The sequence below is a fragment of the Tachypleus tridentatus genome, chromosome 8, assembly GCF_004210375.1.
Source record: "Tachypleus tridentatus isolate NWPU-2018 chromosome 8, ASM421037v1, whole genome shotgun sequence".
NCBI lineage: Eukaryota > Metazoa > Arthropoda > Merostomata > Xiphosura > Limulidae > Tachypleus > Tachypleus tridentatus.
The window spans coordinates 26,981,402-27,002,154 of record NC_134832.1 but is presented as its reverse complement, the minus strand read 5'-3'; the positions used below and the strand labels follow the sequence as shown (position 1 = coordinate 27,002,154).

The 20,753-nt window shown below is 32.0% G+C and overlaps 1 protein-coding gene across 2 annotated transcripts in view; it reads right to left on the bottom strand.

Moving 5' to 3' along the window:
- LOC143222028 (vesicle-fusing ATPase 2-like) overlaps nucleotides 1-20,753 on the bottom strand; it is a 60,964-nt gene that overhangs the window by 7,588 nt on the left and 32,623 nt on the right. For both annotated transcript variants that reach the window (XM_076447846.1, XM_076447845.1), the window contains exons 7-17: nucleotides 18,921-18,973; nucleotides 16,845-16,933; nucleotides 15,922-16,064; nucleotides 10,402-10,601; nucleotides 8,944-9,018; nucleotides 7,321-7,486; nucleotides 7,001-7,188; nucleotides 6,045-6,140; nucleotides 5,320-5,476; nucleotides 4,688-4,821; nucleotides 3,392-3,458 (exon numbers count right to left, since the gene is read on the bottom strand). In XM_076447846.1, coding sequence (XP_076303961.1) covers nucleotides 3,392-3,458; nucleotides 4,688-4,821; nucleotides 5,320-5,476; nucleotides 6,045-6,140; nucleotides 7,001-7,188; nucleotides 7,321-7,486; nucleotides 8,944-9,018; nucleotides 10,402-10,601; nucleotides 15,922-16,064; nucleotides 16,845-16,933; nucleotides 18,921-18,973 — 1,368 coding nt within the window. The remainder of the gene's footprint in view (nucleotides 1-3,391; nucleotides 3,459-4,687; nucleotides 4,822-5,319; nucleotides 5,477-6,044; nucleotides 6,141-7,000; nucleotides 7,189-7,320; nucleotides 7,487-8,943; nucleotides 9,019-10,401; nucleotides 10,602-15,921; nucleotides 16,065-16,844; nucleotides 16,934-18,920; nucleotides 18,974-20,753) is intronic.

Sequence of the window (20,753 nt, the reverse complement as noted above, 5' to 3'; positions counted from 1 at the left end):
TGGTATAAAGGTCAGCTTACAGTCAAAGATAAGCCCCAAGAACTTTGTCTCAGAGACCATAGGTAGCACAACTTCAACCAATATGGAGTTCAGGATCAGGGTTAATGCTTCATTGCCAGCAAAAGTTCATGCAAACAGTTTTAAAGAAAGAGAAGTTAAAGCTGTTTGCTGTGGTCCACTTCAGTAAACAATTGAGGGCAGTCTGTAGCTGCTGCTCCATATAGCTCATGCTCGATGACTGACATGAGACGTAAAAGTCATCGAGAGCCCATTTGCAACAGTAAGAGGGAGTTGTTCAGTGATGACATTAATCTTTATATTGAAAAGTGTGACACTCAAAACACAGCCCTAAGGGACTCCAAATTCCTTTAGAAAAGAACAGAAATGTGCCAAACCCACACAAACTTGGAATCTCTTGTCCATTAAAAAATGTTTAATAAAATTGGGCAAATGGCCATTTAACCCATATATGAGGTCTGTTCAAAAAATATGCGGACTGTTTGAATTGCACGGCTCCAGTTGGTTCCAGGGAAACCTGCTTGGTGTCGCTAGGTTTGCACAGATCAGCTTATTACGACGCCATTTCCCGATTGCAGATATCTTCATTTGTGTATTAGCTACGCGGTTTTAAGTGAAGTGCAATTTTTTCGTTTGGCGGATTTCAGAATGAATGACCTGAAGGAGCAACGACTTGCTGTGAAATTTTGTGTTAAACTTGGAAAATCTGTGACTGAAACTTTTGCTATGCTTAACACGGCTTACAGTGATGTTGCTATGAAGCGTACGGCATGTTTCAAGTGGCATGAACGTTTTAAGGATGGTCGACAGTCCATTGAAGATGATGAGGGTCCTGGACGTCCTTCCACGTCAACTGACAACCCACACGTCGACAAAATCGACACCCTGGTGCGGGCAAATCGATGTCTGACTGTCAGGGAGCTTGCTAAAGAGTGTGGGATATCAGTTGGATCTTGTTACGAGATTTTGACCGAAAAATTGAAGATGCACCGCGTTGCTGCGAAATTTGTGCCTCAGAACTCGATCACTGTTCTTCCCCACCCCCCTACTCACCTGACCTTGCTCCTTGCGATTTGTTCTTGTTCTCCAAACTCAAAAGACCCTTGAAAGGAAGAAGATTTGAGACGATTTGAGAGATTAAGGCAAATGCGACGAAGGAGCTGGAGGACATTACAAAAGAAGCGTACCAGGACTGTTTCAACAAGTGGAAACACCGTTGGGATGAGTGTGTGAGTTGGGGAGGAGAGTACTTTGAAGGTGTCCCAGACCTGTAACTTCTAAATGAAGTACATTTTGTTTTATGACGTCAGTCCGCGTATTTTTTGAACAGCCCTCGTATATGGAGGTCTTGCATAATGCCATTATGAGCCTTCTTAATGTCAAAGAATATTGATACAAGATGTTGTCATTTAAGAAAGGCTTCTCTTACTGACGTTTCAAGTTGAATCAGGTGGTCCATGGTAGAGCGCTGTCATCAGAACCCACACTGGGTGGGCGAGAGGAGGTTGTTTTACTCAAGGAATCAAACAAGATGAGCATTAACCATCCTCTCTGAGGTCTTATAGAGACAGCTCCTCGAAGCAATTGGATGGTAGTTTGAAGGAATCTTGGGATCCCTCCCAGGCTTAGAGAAAATAGGACAAAAGCCTGACACCAGGCATCAGGAAAAACAATCTCCTGCATGATCCAGTTAAAGACAATCAGAAGAATAGCAAGAGAAGCAGGAGATAGATTAGATGGTGCAGCATTTCACAGTGTAGATCATCAGGTCCAACCAATGTACTGCTAGACCGTGAAGGGCCAGTTGGAGTTTCACCAGTGTAAAGGGACAATTATAGTCAAAGAGACAATCAGCTCAAAAGCAAAGAGGCGATCACTCTGCCCGAGTCTTGATGGCCAAGAAGGTGGAGGAAGTGGCAGAAGTGCTAGATACCTGGCAAAAACTTTCATCTAGAGCACTAGAGTATCGGTGATGCTCCAGGTATCAGCTACTTCTTGGCCATCAGAGAACAAGATCGAGAGAGGGACAGAATTATATTGCCCACTGACCTTTTGAATCTTGTCCCATATGATTTTGGAACCAGTGGTACAAAATATGCTGTTTGTGAACTGAATCCAATGTTCCTTCCGACTTTGACGTCTTACCCACCAAGTATGTGCACAGGTCTGCTGGAAAGTGATGCAGTGCAAGAGTGTGGGATACCTACGAAAAGTACCCCAGGCCCGTTTTTGAGCCTTCTGTGCCATACGGCAGGCAGGATTCCACCACAGACGAGGATATTGTAGAAAATGTGTCGAGGTTTAAGGAATACACTGAGCAACTGCTTGTATAATACAATCAGTCACTGCTGCTACACAGTCTTCTATTGATGACTCACAGATGATGGCAGGATCACATTCTGTGAGAGCAGTGAAAAAGGGCCAGTTTACCTGATCCAGCTTCTACCTGTGCATGCGGGTAGGGTAGCATCGATCACAGCCAGTCTCTGAAAATTATAGGGAAATGATCACTGCCTCTTGCAAAGTGAGAAATCAATAGCAGTAAAGGACTGACTTGGTGCATGAAAATAAGTAGAAGAACGGCTACTGAAAAGAGAAAGGCTGTGATTAGAGAGCACACGCTCTACGAAGCAACCCCTCCTATCAATATCAGCACTTCCCCAGAGAGGATGATGCCCATTAAAGTCCCCCAGGATTAAAAATGGAGACAGCAGTTGTTCAATGAGAGCATCAAGGTCTCACTGATCATAGGTCTCTCCAGGTGATAGGTAGAGAGAACAAACAGTGATGGTACGACACAAGGAAACACAGATGACTATAGCTTCCAGGGGTAGGCACATGCTGATCAACCACCAGTGCCATCCCTCTATACACTCGTCCATCACAACACAGCCTGTCATTTTTGTACAAAGAAAACCACTGAAAGGTGACTGTATCAGCAGGTTTCAGAAATGTGAGAATCCACACCGAGGAGACCAGTAAATTTAACACTTGTAACCATAAAGGCTATATACAAATAATCCTGTAAATAATATTATATAATCACAGTACACAGACAAACTCAGTACATGAACAAGGAACATTGAGCCACAGAATGCATATCAAGCTTAAACTTGTATTACTAATGATTACAGAATGATTTATAAATGTGTAAGTTTGTTATATAGATAAATATATAATTACACATGCAAAAAACAATAGCAGGTTTCATATATCACAATGAATTAACTCAAATTTAACTATGAATTTAGAAACCATTCTCAGAATTGAATCACTGGAAAATTACATTTTTCCAAATATGAATTAACGCCTTATGTGTTGCTTTTTTTTTTTACCAGTTATTTCAATGTTTGAAACTTCACCATTCACTTACCAAGCAATCTCTCAATGTTATCTACCAAAATACAGCTTTGTTGTGATTTGTAAGCATCATCGAAAACCTGGAATTTTGTACATACAAAATATATACATCATTAAATTACACATATAGGTATCCTACATGCACACAAAAATTTATTATTCTTATTAATAGTTTAAGTAAATAAATAAATATTTAATGTACATTATTTTATAAAGAAGCACAACCTGTGTATTTCTTATATTTATTGTAAAAAATAAAATAAGTTACAAATGTGATTACAGATTATACTGAATTTAATGCTACAACAAACAGTTTAAATATACTGGAAATTAGAAATCTATTCACATTTTGTACATAAGTATCACAGTATCTAAGTATTCCCTAATTACTTTTCCAAACACTAATGTTAGAAATGAAATTTACTAGAACAAATGCTGCATATTTCGTGCTATAATTCAAAACTTTTTCATGAATTTCTCTTTTTAAAAGGATAATGTATTAAAATACATCAAAGAACAGAATTACCATGAAACAAGAATATAGTTTCTGTTGTACATTTTAAATAATTTTAGAAGTGTGCTATATTAAAGATACCTCCCTAGCTATGGTTTTTAAGAACATTAATGTTAATTTGCAGCTGCTAAATGTTCCATTATTTTAAAACATAATAATTCTACAAATCTATGTGTTTTCTTTTTCAATCCTAAAACCAAAGTTAGCAGGTTTAATATAAATATTTTTGGTATCCATATATAATATACACTGGTGACATGCATATATATAGACACACACACCAAGCTTATTACACGATGACTTCATCTGTCTTATTCTTCCACAAGACTGAAAGCAGGAAATTGGCTACAAATGTTGGAAGTCAGCCATCAAATTTAAAATGTAGTTAAAATCAGTCATGATTTACTGCTCTTTCTCTTATGCAATTTTATTATCCAGATGATGAATTTTTTCCAGAAAATAAATTTTAGTTTTCAACTGGCCAAAAGATTTTGTTAACAAAGGTTTTTGTGTATAGTGAGCTTATAAACATTTTAGTAATGTTTGAAGATGGATGAATAGGTTCACAAATAATGCATTAATGTATAGTCAAAATGTATACTATTATAACACTGAGAAATTTTATTCTGTAATTAATGTTTTAGTAACTAGATGGTGTTTAAAAACTTCAGTTAACAGAAGGACCAGAAACAGAGTTTTGAAAGGGTAAAGCAAATCTCCATCCAAATATGTGATCAGTTTTACATATCTATTTAATTGTAAGTTTATAACCAACAAAGAGAAATCATTACAAACCTTTTTTATAGCTTGACATTTGGCTGTTTCTGTGTAGCCAACCATGTCTTCTGGTGTGCATAGCTTGACAAAAGGGAAATCTGACTTCAGAGCTAGCTTAGCTCCTAGAGCTGTTTTTCCACTGTTGGGTGGGCCTGTAAGTGCAAAGGAATATGTGTAAGTGAATGGATTTAGTAGTGACATGATTTCTAAGTACAGCTGTAAGGTAGATTGAAATAAGACCAAAACATAAAAACACTTAAATTGCACACAAAATGTGAGAAACTTAATAAGGAAAGTACTTCACTTTCACTTTCTGACACAGGCTTTCTTCTCTCTAGATACACATGATTATATTATCTTTGTGTTTACTTTGCAATTTTCCATAATAATGATGTTCCCCAACTTCAATAATTACTGGGGGGAAAAACCCTTCAATATCTGTTTGTGATATTTACAATTTTATATAAATTAAACCATTTAATATACAGCATATTAAGGTGCATTAATCGCTTACATCTTGTATATAACAAAAATACACTACTTAATATCTGAAAAAAAATTATAAATTGTACAAAAATACTGAATTTCCTATTTAAAATACTAACTACTTGGCACATAGCACAATACACTTAGCCTTTTACTTTTCTTACCTTCAATTAACACACTCACAACACCACGAGAATCGAGTGACCTTGCCTGCTGAATAAAGAGTTCTCCATCCTCTAGAACTGATGTTATATCTGTGCTCCACTGGACAATACCTTGTGTTACCAGATGTTCAATTTGTTCAGCACTTGTACCAAATGCCTGAAATAAATTATATTATACATTTAAAAAATTCCTAATATATCACAGTTGACAAAGATCTGTTGAGAATTTACGTTTTTTTAATGCCAAGAAATTTTTAAAAATATTGTAAAATGAAATGACACATAAATAAAGAAAAACGTTTAATAATAAAAAATATATAAAACTATATCACAAAATATACCACAACTGATGAAAATAATTTTGTGGGAAATTTTAACTATCTTAATATATTCTAGTCAATGAAACTTTAGACTGATGCACCTGTTTAAAATTAATAAAATCTTTTCTAGATAGATAATGATCAATTATCTATATTATCAATTATCAATATTAACAATATTGTTAAGTCACTTTCATCTCTCCTAAATTATATATTATTCTAATAACACTAAACTACAGTTAGTGTTATTATGATAATATATACACATTACAATCTTTAGCATTATGCTAGAGTAAACATTTTTGTTTTTTGGTTCATGTTCTACAAATTTAAATGATAAATAAATCAAAAAGTTAGAATGAGAAATGTTTTCATTGTACAATTAATTTTTTTTTTACTACTTACAGGTTTAATGTCATTCTCCAAAGCATGCATGAAATCTTCTTTTGTTACCATCAATTTTTCCATGGCTTCTGGGTCAACCTGGACTTTACTGGCAGCCTGAAATGTAAAATATTTTTTATTGTGTCTGATTTTCTGATTATAAAATGAAGATACTACAACATTTGCTGTATTATTCATGTGCAGTTTTCAATTTCTGTTGCCTATTTCTATTGATTTTAATTTATCTGACCTTAGCTTGCCTCATAATTTAATTTTTTCATAAAAACTGTAAAATAGTTGCAGCAAATGATGATTCTTTTGCTGTATAGATGTTGGAATTCATGGATAACTGAAAGTACAGATTTAAAATTTTCTACCTTAGTTATGCAGTGTCTCTTTTCTTTCTTAACCTAATCTAAACTAAATGAAAAGAAGTGGTCAAAATTAACACCGTTAGTTGCATTGACTACAACTACTTACAAACAATTACATAAATAATATATATATATATGTTTGCAAGTTTGTGTTAAGTAATTTGAAAGATTCTATAATCATACTGAAAAGGAAACATCAATAAAAACATCACTGGGTATATTAAATGTTTTGATTTATTCTATGCTATTATTTATTAACCGTGATGTACAATTATTGACATTTCATTCTATACTTTAAACATGAGAACCATTAATTTAATCAACAAGTAATCATCTACAGCCTCTAACAGAATAGTACTGACTGTCACTACACTTTAAACATGATAATCGTTAATAAACAAGTAATCACCTACAGCCTCTAGCAGAATGGTATTCATGGTTCTCATGCTTTAAGTATAGTAACAGTCAACACTATGTTGTCAGAGGCTGTAGATAACTACTTGTTTATTAGTGGTTCTCATGTTTTAATTATAATGACAGACAGTACTTAAAACATGAAAACCAATAATAAACATCACAGTACAGCAGGCACATCCAACTTACCTTAATGAGTCTGTTCATTGCAGTTGACTGGGCTGCACGTACCAAGCCCTCTATCTCAGCTCCAGAAAAATTCTTAGTGAGGGTAGCTAATTCAGCAATATCTACATTTTCAGCTAATTTTCTATGTGCCTTCATCTGTGCAGTGTGAATATTAAGAATCTGAACTCTACCATGTTCATCTGGCAGACCTAGTTCATTCAGGACAAAATACTTTAAAATCAAATTCAATAAATTTATTTATTAAATGTGATAACTGAAGTGGCTTAAGTACAGTGATTTCCCTGTTGACCTACTAAAAACAACTGTTTCTTTCAACTTACTTATTTCCATTTGAACCTCCAATCTTCCAGGTCGAAGAAGAGCTTCATCAATCATGTCTCGTCGATTTGTCATACCAATAACAAGTATGTTGTTCAGCGATTCAACTCCGTCAATTTTAGCCAGTAGCTGGTTAACCACAGTATCATGAACCCCTGTGTTTCCTGCCTAGAATGTTTGAAAACACAATACATACTAACGTTTATGAAACTCAAAATATACATACAACACGTACTTATTAGCACCAACATGCTTATTTCTTGCACATGTATATTTTCAAAAGACAACTCAAATAAAATTAATGAATATATTTCCTCTGTCTCTAAAATAAAATTAGAAATTTTTATTTTGTAATCACAAAGATTCTAGAATTAGCAATTTGTAATAGGAGAGACATAAGTTTATTATCCATTGAAAATATCAATATACTGTCTTCTGTAACTTTATTGTTACAAGAATTTTATTTCATTCATTGAAATAAATAAACATAAAAACCTGGTTATTATGAAATTAAGCTCTATCTACTTAAACGTTTTGGACAATATTTGTGTTCCTTAGGCTTGGATTAAACTTCCCTATGTAACTTTATAGTCACCAGGTAACATGTTTTCATAATGGTATATACCACTGTTTTTAACTTCCTTAGCATCTCACTGTAGATAAATATGTTTATACGTCAAACAATGTGCAATCCTCTTTTTAAATTTAGTATTACCACATATTTTCAAGTAAATCACATAAAAATAACATAGCCCTTATAAAACTAATTCCTATGAAGAAAGGCTCTTTTGTTGATCTCTCCTGAATTTACTGGTTATTGGCTTATAGCATTACTTCATTAGTTACTGTCGTAAGCTGCCTATTTATTTCAAACTAGACACAGAGAACAAACTTAAACTGTAGTTCAATAATTTTTGTAATGATTTCTCTTGGATGTTTTATAACCTTTGTAAAACAGAAGAAAAATTAACAGCTTATGAAAATACTTGTTGGAAATAAGGATTATATACTTTAAATTATGATAAACAATAGTAATTAGTGAACTGTTGTTATTACATAATTTTTCTTTTAACTTTCTCTAGAATATGGAAAGAATTTTAATATTTACTAGTCATAGACTATGTTAATCAGTGATTTAGAAAACACCAAAAGAAATAAAATGGGTCAAGATGATCACAGTTGAAAGAGATAAGTTATTAGTTTAGTTCCTGGAAACAGATTTTTTTTTATTCTTACTTATTATATAAATTTTATCTATAAAAATGATAATATCAACTGCTTCACATTAACCTTAAAACATACATATCATTTCACTTCAGCTGTGTTAAAGAGGGCATTGAGAAGTACATATTTATAATTATGATTTAATTTCCTATTTCTCTATCTATAGGGGCATGGATAGATAAAGAAATAAGAAAAAAGGTAAATAAGAAATAAGAAAAAAAGACAAAAATCATCAAAAATCTGGTCATAAAGAGAATGACTAACTTGTATACAACCTTTATAAAAGGATAATTATAAGCCTATCCACTTGTATCTCCATATTTAAGCTTTAGTCTAGCCTTTAATGCAGTGTTAAGATGGAAATTTTTACTCACTCAAATTTAGAACAATTCTACACTTACTACAGAGCCTCTGGCTTTACAAATAGCATCAATTTCATCAAAGATGATAATATGCAATCCACTGTTAGGACCAAGCTGAAAGAAAGGAAGTAAATAAAATTATTATTTGTGGATAAATATAACAGGAACAAAAAAAATTAAATGAATTATAAAAGATAAGGAAATCTAAGTTTAAAAAAGAGAGCATATTGGAAAATGCAAAACCTTGTCTTTAACATTAAAGTTCTATAGCATATTAACATAGGTAAATATGTATGGATTTACTCTGTTAAAATTATCTTGCCTTTAAGTTGTGGTTTTCTGACAACACAATCAGTATCTGGCACTGCTTTAACTGATCAATTATAATGTTTTAATTTATTAACTTTTATTTAATTTCCTTATGAAGTTTTTAAAGTTTAAATCTTACATAGATCACATTTTTTGTATGCAAAAAAATACTTTACCTCTATTTTTACCAAAGAAACATGGTATATACATATATGACAAAATTTGGCAAACAGTGATGCTACACTAATTATTAAAAGTGTTTATACACAAAAATATTAGCTAAATTAAAAGTAAATTGTATTTTAACATAAAAATGAGAGGCTTGAAAGTTGCTTCAAATTATGACTCCAGTTTTATTTTGAACAAGACAGAGAATGTTTATATGCTTTTTCAGTTGATCAACTGTACAAAGATTTTTACTAAAAAAATAACTGAAACTGTTTTCTAAAATTATAAATCACTTTTCTGTTTTAAAACCTTTTACTGCATACTTCAATCTACCCCATGGCTACCAAAAACATTTCTCTCTAGTGTGACATACAGGAATATCCCCCTGCACTTGAAACAGCTGTCAAATCTTGTGCATGTTGCCATCTGTGTTCTATGCCATGAAACTTGGATGTTTATATACTTTATTACAAATTCACCAACTTTGCAGGAACATGTATAGAATTTATGCAAAGACAGATTCTTTATATCTTGGATGTTGTGATCTTAATAATTTATTTTATATTTTGTAACGATTTTAGCCTCCTATTATATGCTTATGCCATTTACTGGACAACATTTTTCTTCTATTTGTTCCTCAATTTTTCACCATCCAGTACAGTTTACAAGGAATGTTACTGTCAGATATAGAAAAATACAGCTTCTCTCAATGCTGAAAAAATTATACAAAGGGTCAAATTAATACTTTTATTTTTTGGTGAATAATTGACACTTTTAGGGAATCAGTCTGAAAATTAATTGCACAATGAAAGGATTAAATTAACTCCTGCTTCTAGTAACTATGTTTTTATAACTCTGGCATTTGTAATTTATTTGTAATCATAAGGTCTTTTACTTTAGCCTGACTGAAGTATACATTATTAATCTATAATTTATCAATTAAAATTGTGGCAGAAAAAAAACATTTTAACATGAAATGTATTACAGCACATTATTATATATTAATGTTTGACTACATACTTTCTTTTCTTCTTCTTCAGCTTCTGCAAAAAGCCTTCTGATGTTTGCTTCTGATTCTCCAACATATTTGTCCAAGATCTGGGGACCATTCACTATCTTTGGCTCTCGAGCATTTAACATCTGACCAATCTGACGAGCCATTAGTGTCTTACCCGTACCAGGTGGCCCATAGAGTAAAATTCCTCGCACATGTTTCAAACCTAACAATTTAGTTCACAAACAATTTAATAACTAAGAGCAAAAAAAACCTGAAGAAATTAAATACAAATTCTTTATAGTTCTTTTACTAGTTATTGATAACACGTAATAAAATATAATGAATTTACTGAACATGAGCTGAATTTTTCTGTGACCAAAAGTAAAATCTGTATATGTAATAAAACACATTGATAATTTATTTGATGACAGAAATTTATTTCAATAACAGCCAGATCTATGTATTGAAATACAAGATTGTAGTCAATTGGAAAACTCACTGAATGAAACAACATAAAAAGTTTTAGTTGTGGATATAAATATATGATATTTAGCACAGAACAGCCAAACTATTGTGAACATTAAGAGGGGAAGGTCCAAGATTTGTACTCAGATCTGTTGCTTTTAGTACAAAACACAACAGTCGCACTATAATTGTTCTTAAAAAAATAAAAAAGTCATATTCTTTAACCCTTTCATAACGTGTTAGGGTTCAAAGGCCATGCCACTGTGTTTGCTGAATTACATTCAAAAGTTTATTGAACTACTATTTGATGAATTTACATCAACAAGTTTGGAATAAAATTGTAGATTATAATTCAATCTTTAATATTATACATCAGTTAATTTCTTAATTTAAAAGTAAATCCTAAAACAACACATTTAAATATATACTTCAGTGAATCAAGTGGCATGTTGAATACAGAGCTGTTTAAAATTAGATGTTTGTGATGTCAAAATACTAAGTATATAATTTCATACAAATTTGGAATTCAAATTATTTATATTGACAAGCTAGAGTATAAAATAAGAACCCATATCTTTTTACTCTGCTGAGATATGGCTTATGTGCTGAATTAAACACAGTGGTCCCATTCAACTCTTTGCATTTTTTGAAACAGTATATACTTTTACTACAGTATATGACATGTGAATAAGTGCTCAACAGCTTAGAATGTCCCTAGAGATGTTTTCTCAACCATTTTAATCTTTGGAAAAGCTACTGTGTTCTTTTTATACAAGTTTTCATGGACACATCCTTGATTTTAGTTTGCTCAAAAGTTTCATGTTTTTTAAAATTTAAATAAATCTTAATTACTAAGCTTAATAAATTATAGTGGAATTCTACAGCATTAGCATAATTACTGATGATTTTGTGGTTATTCAACTGTATGTATAAAACCTAAAAATATTTTGTTTGATATCCTCCATGTGCAAAATTTTAACACTCCTACGAAAAGACGTTTCTAGTCCTGATTTCTCCAAGCCCGTTCCCCTGGCTGTGGTTTCGCTAGATAGTAGATAGGGACGGTGGGAATCTCGTTAATCCATTCATTAATGGGTTTAAATGGCAATTTCATTTAAATACAAAATTATTAGCCTAATATTAATAACCTTTCAAGTTGCTCTGGGGCCTATTAGGCCCCACTTTTAGTAGGAGTGTTAAAAGGCTTAGCAACCTTTCTCCACCAACAATTGAGCACAATGATCATAGCAACAAGAGATAATTGTTTGCTTTACTTCTTGAATTATTGTTCTGTATTTTATGAAGAATAAGGTTGATAATTTATTTCTAAATAGTAATAATCTATACACATACATATAATGTATAATAACTGAAATGTGACTGTATATTAGAAAATACTAGTCCACTCAAACACAGCCAAAAACAGGGAAGATTAAAGATTGGTTTTATATTATTAAATATGCGACCTGATTGCATGTTCACCTCTTCAATGTCATGTAAGGTAGGCACAACAGGAAGATTAATATAATAAAAAATTATAAGTATATATGTTCATATATAGCATTTTGAGACTTAAGTTCCTTAGACTAAACATTTGTATTTTCATGTTATAGTATGTAGTCATTATAGCATTAAAAAACATACTTTAAATTTATTTCCTAATTTTTTATGATGGTTACAAGGTTGGTTAAGTGACAGACCCCATACAGTTAGTGTAGAGAAAATAACATAATATAAATTCTCACTAAAAACAATTATTTGAAATGTATTTCGGAGGTTTTAGAGATTATGCAAATAATATTTGAGATTTTTGGGATGAAGAATAGTTTTTAAATCATAACATAAAATCACCTTGCACTCAAACTAGTAACAAAAGACTGTTTCCACAAACAAAGCTTCAGTAAAAATATTTCATTAAAACTCTAACGTTTTTTATACATAATACATGTAACCTTTACTAAAAGTCTGTCAAATTTTGTGAAGATACACATGCTGTGTAAAAAGTTACAGTAGAAATACTTAACATGTGCAAACATGTATACAAACTCGTATATTATACCAACCCCTTTGTGAAAGGGTTAACTAACTAAAAATGATAACTGAATGGCAAAAAATGTAATACATATTGAGCCTTCTTATAGAGCAGAAGTTATACTAAATATTTAGTTAGACCTCAGATACATGTATATATAAATATATACTTAATTTACTCTAGAAAAAGACTGAATTAAGCCTACACTTTCTTATTTTAATAAAAATTATGTTTAATGTTGTTTAAAATTTTAATTTATTTCTCAATGGAAGTAATTAAAACTATAATTCAAAGATGGTTTTTAATACGAGGCCAAAAAGTACAAATTATCATGAACTACAAGAATCCACACAATAAACATAAACTTGGACTTATAAAGTAAAAAGTTTACAAACTGTTTATGAAATAGATGGATTGTGATATCATACATTTTGAATTAATAGTTTAGGTTTTCTCAGCCATTAAGATGTACAGATTAAATTTTTTTGACACGTCACATGCAGTCATGAATATGAAGATATTTTTCTGTGAACGGTGGGCAGGGGGAACACCTTACACAAAAGAAGTAAGATGGGCAACAACATTGAGAGGAAATGCATCATACATTGATTAAGTTAGTTTGTCTAGTGCAGCCCATTCCTGCAAATATTCCAGAGGAAGCACTTCACAAATTAAGTAATTATGTCAAGGGTGGGTAAGTGCTTTGTATAACTGTGCACATGGTTTTCTCAAATAAAGTCCGCCCAGATAAAATCATACAGGAGAAACACCAGATCAATTGAATATGATACTTTGTCTAAAAGTAGTTTAATCAGTTTAGCTTTCCTTCTGGTTGAGTGGATAAAAATGAATATTGGAAAGTAAATATCAAAACCCACTTGGGAGGAAGTTTTCATGGTGCCCCACCAAACTAGCAACTGGGAACTTGGAGTGGTAAGGATTCCTGTGCTTCAAGGGAAAGGATGCAGTGAAAAGTCTGAAAGAATATTGCAACAATGGGTTCCCACAATTCCTATTCTGAACAGCAGACTGAACCCAATATGTGCAATCAAAGGGTCAGCAGAGATAAGCAAAAATCCCCTTCTGCTTTAGTCATGAAATCCATCATCATGGGTGATGGTAAGCAGCCAGTGATCTAATGGAATTTTTTTCTTCTCAACATTGGGCTTTTTATATATAGTTTCTCTACTGCAAGTTTGAGGCAATATGTACCTGACCACACAACACCCACAAGTTGGAATCTATAAAAATGTTACGATTAGGGAACTAAAAAGAACATATGAATGAAATGAAGCAATCAGATTTTACCCAGCCACACGTGAATGGCTATGTGTAGAATTGCTATACAGGAAATGGGTGATAATGTCAAAACACCTTCCCAGGCAGAATGGGTCTTGAGGAGAAAGGACTGGTCAGAGCACAGGCTAACATAAGAGTAATGGTAAAGGGTCAGGAAAATATTAACAGCATAAATATCCAAACAGCTATGATCACAAATAAGGAGAAGGAAGAAGGTCTTAAAGAAAAGACAGTACACAGCAAAATAGTCAAGGGGAGAATGAGAAATGGCATATGGGACCCATTAACATCCCAATCTGTTAAAACAAAGGAATGTGGAGGACAGATGACATGAAAGAAATGACAATAGAGGTAAAAACCTTACAGAACTGAGAGAAATGAAAGATGTTTGACAGGGTGGCCCAATAATTAAAGTCAAAACAATAAACCCTGGTCAAACATCCAGGTGAAGAATTGGGAAAGTTAAGGGGCTGAAGAACAAGATGAATAGAAGTCTTGGTGAACAGAACAAGTCAGAAAGTAGGCCAATGCCTCTGGTTAACAGTCAAGGATGAAGGTCTGATGGTTCAGGAAAGAAAAGATAGGACTCAAGGAGTCAGGCCAGCCCTAAGCTGTGACAATTAACACAACAAAAGCAAAGCATGAAGATGAAGTTTGATGATGCTGGAACAAATAATGCCCAATCAAGGTTGATGTAGGAGCAGTATAAACAGAGGTAAGGGCAGGGATGTTGCACAAGTAAAGGTTAAAGCAGAATGAACCATAGATGAGTGGGCCAATATGAAGCAACAAAAAGGACTAGACAAGGAGTGGTCTGGATGAGGGATAGATCATTGAATAGGAGTGGGATCAGAGAGTAAGTACAGAGGTTTGAGTGAGTGGCAAACACATCAGTATGAAGTGTTCCAAATTGTGAACACGCACACACACCAACAGACCTATGGATGAAGGGACCACTCTGTAGAGAGTACCTGGTTAAACAATAAATGACTGGCAACCAGATACACAGTGACAGGAGTATGACAAGCAAAAACCTTTTGTGTGTAACATAACCACCCAACCTCTTTGTGTGAACAAAATATGACAATTTCAAAACATAATTTTAATGTGCAGAGTTGCTTATGGTATTACTTGCTACAAAAATTAAAACATAAAATATTTTAGATATACTATATGTCAATTTTAATCAACAAAAAAGTTGACAAATAAAAAAACTATAATGCAAATAAACAAAACTGGTATGCAAATCCTAGCTGTTGGGTTTTGTAGGCTTAAGGTAAAAAAAAAGTTTTATTACATACTAAATGTCACACAAAAAAAAGGTTAATGCAACTTGTAAAATTAGGTATTAAATTTTAGGGTGAATTTATGTCAAACAATGTGTGTGCAAAATGTAACTAAATAAACTGATGAATTAATGTGGCTTGACTGCTTTTCTAATATATTTTTTTCATTAAAATAGTGAAATCTTTATGCTTTTTATTACAAATATAGCATATTTGTATTCTCACATAGCTATTTAGTTCCATTAGTTTGAAAAATATTCTAACTTTACATACAGCCAAAACTATTATTTGTCAGGTAGTCAAAATCAAAGTACAATTTAAACATGTAATATATGATATGTTTAGGAAAATCTATGTGCATAATATTACCCACTGAAGAATACAAAAAGAAAAAATACATTTTATAGGCCAAACTAAAAACTGACTGTTTATACATATTAAGCATTTTTATATCTACTCACCCAATTGCTCCACAACTTCTGGTGGAAAAACTCGAGATGCAAAAGCTCTTCGAAATATGGCATTAAATTCTTTATCTAATCCTCCAATACCCATTTTCTGGAAATCCCAGTCAGGATTGATGATAGATTGACGCACTATTTTACTATGCAAGATAACATTTTTCATGAAAATGCATTAAATAAAAACTGCAGATTTTTAATTGAAATAGTCAAACAAATAAAATTTAGTAACACAAAAAACAAAACAAAAAGAAAAACAACTTTTTGTATTTTTGGTTATTTAATAACTAAACCAAATGTATTTATCTTTACTAATTATAATTGTATAGTATTTAAAATACTTCACTTTTGTTCCAAAACAATCTAGATAATTTGCAAAAAAACAACAAAAACTTTCTCAATGTTTCAACAGAAGAAACACAACCTGTAATTCTTACCAAGTGAAAGAATTAGTTTCCTTGTCAACTTCAACAGAGTTTTATTTACATATAATTTTTAAAAAATGTATTAAAAAGTATTCATTTGTGCTTATTCCATATTAACTGATAAAATACTCACTGGAAATATTCTACAGCAGTTACTCTTTAGAATTTAGGGTTGGATTAGCATAGTTATAGTAAACTAAAGAAATCAATACAGAAATCTAGAGCAGTAAAATACTGGTAGGGTTGTTTAATCTTACTAAATTGCTAAAACATTACAAATTTCTAAGAAGTAATTTATTACATAAAATTAATAATTTATTTGCTATTTAATGCTTGTTTCTTGTTTAAAAAAGAAATTCACAAAATATTGTGTGTAAATTTTCCAATTTCTTAGAACATAAATGTTTACCAGATAAAAACAATTTCAATTCTAGTTTACCATCTCCAGTATTCTCAAGTCCTGTAAAATTTACAGTTTATCCAAATCTTGAAACTTACCTTTTACAGTGGCCAGCAAGAACAACTGCTGAACCTTCTCCTTTCTCAAACACAACAGAGGTGTCTGGTAAAACCAATCCAACTCGGGTCTGTAAATATTTACAATACTTCAGAAAAGCTTTGAATACTATTTTTAAGTTGGAAATTAGATTATTAGAAAGTAATCTAGTATATAAGAAGGAATTTCCATTAAGGCCTAAAATTTCAAATATCAGAAATTATTATGATGCACTAAAAGGTATTATAGTTTTCACGACGATAAGTAATAATTTGTTTTCTGAGAGACTGTATTAATAATTATGTATCTTAATAGGAGGTTTTCAACTTAAAGTTTGATAATAAGGTTCATTATAGTAGTTGAGATGTTGTGTCTGTATTTATTAACATTTCTTTGACAGAAGCAACACAATCAAGTGTTGATATGTTTCCTTATAACACTCTAAAAGTATTGATACCAACAAAAAAGATTGTGTCTATTGCTCAAATTATTATCAGATTAATGATACAGTTACAGGCTCTAGATTGACTCCTTCACTGGCCAACCATTTGTTGGTTAGAGGAGTGTCAACAGTCTTTTACACCATTATACTACTGAAAGTACAGAAATGACATTTTATACACTAATGGATACTGATCATTACAACAAATTCTTAAAAGCATGGCAGTATTTCATTCACTGTTGAAATTGGCAATATCAAAAATTTGCTCTTTTAGTTACATCTTACTTCAAAAATGATCCATAACATCTGTGTATACGAGTATTAGTATCCATTACCCAAAATTGGCTAACTCAATTACCATAACTTTGGTATGATAACTAGAAATAAGACTATTTTGTTTTAAATTTTTTGTCTGAGAAGTGGGAGAAAAAAAAAGCTGAAAATGACATTTACATTTTCTATAAACTTTTAGCTTGCATAACTTAGTCTCTGCTGGACTGATTACTGTAGTTCCTTGTATAACAGCTGGAAACTGTCCAATGGTGTACATAGGCTATTTCTTTTAAGAATTTTTTACCTAGAAGAGTGAAACTAAATACCCTGACACATGGCACATTTACACTATTTTTATAAACTTTTGGCTTTGAATTTAAAAACACAAGTACTTAATCAGTTAAATGAGTCAATTATTTCTTTTCAAGACTTTGTACTTAACATCTATTGTGGTAAATAAGAATTTAATAACAAATGAAAGAAGGAAGTGAAACACTATTTTACATTGTTCTTTAAAGAATTTTTGTTTCCTTACCAGGAAATTACAATATGTGAGAAGCTTATAATGAAAAAGATGCTCACCCATTTCTACTTCAATTTTACAAGCTATATCCATAAATTCTGTTTTATGAAAACTTAATGTAGACCTTATTTCATTGTGCACAATACATCTGTAGCACATACGTACTTTTGCACAAAGTCTGATAATGTTAAAATATTTTCATGCAAAAATGTTTTTCCTACCTGTCTGACAGATAAAATAATTTGACGATTTGAAAATATGAAACTTCATAAAACCACCAATATATGCAGCTCCCTAAATGTGTAATTTTTATAACTGGACAGTATACTGGTAAACATGCTCTGTATGATAAAAAACAGCTGGTCACTCTTCTTCACAGTGTATCCATATACAAGTATCTTTAAAATTTATTTTTAACCTTAGATGTCAATCATTGGTAGTATTTTTTTAAACACACACAGAGAGAGAGAGAAAGAGAGAGTGTGTCTCCACTTACAACATCAAATGCAGTTTACCAATTTATTTGTTCTAGCTACAATCTAGCATAATTTTGACTACAAGAGGAACAATCAAAATGACACGTGAAATAATAAGCCAACTGAAGGTCGCTAAAAAGTCTGATCATAATAGAATACACCTTAAGTGAAATGCTATAGCAGGCCATTCAAATTATTTTAAGATTATGGGTTAAGGTTAATAAAAGAGCATATTCATAAACAGAAGCCCCAACTAAACCATGTCAGGTCAGTACTTAAAACTCTGATTGTTGTATATACTTTAATCTCATTATGATTTTAGAACATTTAATTTTAAGAAAAATCATGCACCAAAATGTCTTACCGTACGTGGTTTTCCACCTCTGACTTGTCCCTTTAGCTGGTCAATATTCAAAACTATAGAAAATATCAAATCGATCTCCTTAAACAAACTCGGAAAAAAACTGATTAGTAAAACTTTTTCTTTATACTTTCAAACAGCAACTATATTAACATTCACTTGCATGTAAGACAGAGGAATAATGTATACTGGTACTGTAAAAATGAACATTATTCTTACATGTTACTTATTCATAGGCTAATTATAATTTATTGATGAATTTTACATTTCTAAAGGATAACTGTGACCTTTCTTAACTTGGTCACTGCAGGGATTAAAGTGATTCAACTTTCTTCTATCATATGTAACATTTTTTGTCAATTTAGCATTTGAAACATTTTTGCTAGCTGTTTATTTAATTACAATAATGTTTTATTTGATTACAACAGATAGCAATTTAGTTTATAAAAATTAAGTCACTCATTAGTTATCTAATTTTGTTTTAATTTATTTGCAACATGATAATACATAATGATAATCTTGTTAAAACAAAATATATTTTTAAAAAACTTAACAAACTAACACAAAAGTGGGCAGTTGGTGTTGGTAATCCAGAATCTTGTTTCTTAAAAGAACATACAGCTTTACATTTTTTTCCTTAGAAGTTAATGCAAGCATTTGATTTCCACACATGTGATTTCCACAGCTTGGGCAGAATGAAATTCCCGAACTTTTTCAAGACCTTTTCTGATCAAAATATGTTATCCCCTAACCAGCCAACAAATTTGAGCTAGAAATGCATTATTAGGTAAAAAAACATTTTTTTGGTTGTGGTGTTATCTATGTGAATGCACAAATTTATAAAATGTAAAGACAGTGTTGTGAATTTAATATAATTAACACAGTTAAGTGACCTGCCTAAACTACTCACGTGTAATGTTAGGTATGTAGAGTTCTGAACTGTGAGATGAACTCTATTCCACAACATGTGATACCCACCAAACACTTTCTGCACAGTTTTCCTGAGAAACATGGACTTGTCTAATTACCACTTACAAACTTCTTCAAAATGACACTACACTATTTATGAAAGTTGTAACAACATCAAAATGAATTGCAGATTACATACTTATCCATGATTGTCTTCTATATTTCTTTCATTTCAGAGCAGAAAGATCTCACAGGAAGATGAAACATCAAAGGTAAATTACAATTGACACTCACAGACTAAGCATACTACAGTTGTTATTGCATACAAAGTCTAAGTTCCATACCAGTAACATCTTCTCCATGGACCAACAAACCAAGATTACAATAAATGAAGTCAAAACCACAAAAGAACAATAAACACCAATATAAAGTTACAGAACTAGCAAACTTAGATGCAGATCATGGATACTTCAAATGCAGGAAAATCCATTAAAACCTTCTTGATTTTAAACTGTCAGACCTAGACTAGACACCAAGAGTGGGGAAACCTAAAATGTCACATCAACAAACACCCAGCTGGATGCCACAAACCGGGTCAACTGTCTTAGTTGGCATTTTTACAGCATAGCCTTTTAAGACAGTTGACCTGGTTTGTTAATAGGATATTTAATTGGCAACTAATCACACTAAACATCTGCTACTATCCCCAATGATGACAATACCACCCACAACGACACCTGTTTACTCCCCCCTTCCTAGCATTCATCAATCTATATTTAAATCCATCTAATATTTTCAAATTACTCATGTTTGACATTGACAGTCCTTTTCTTCCACTTCAAATATACAATCTGGGCACTGGTTTGACAGAATATTCAGCATGCAGCCAGTGAAAGTGTTTTTTGTTTTTTTCACGGTCCTATCACC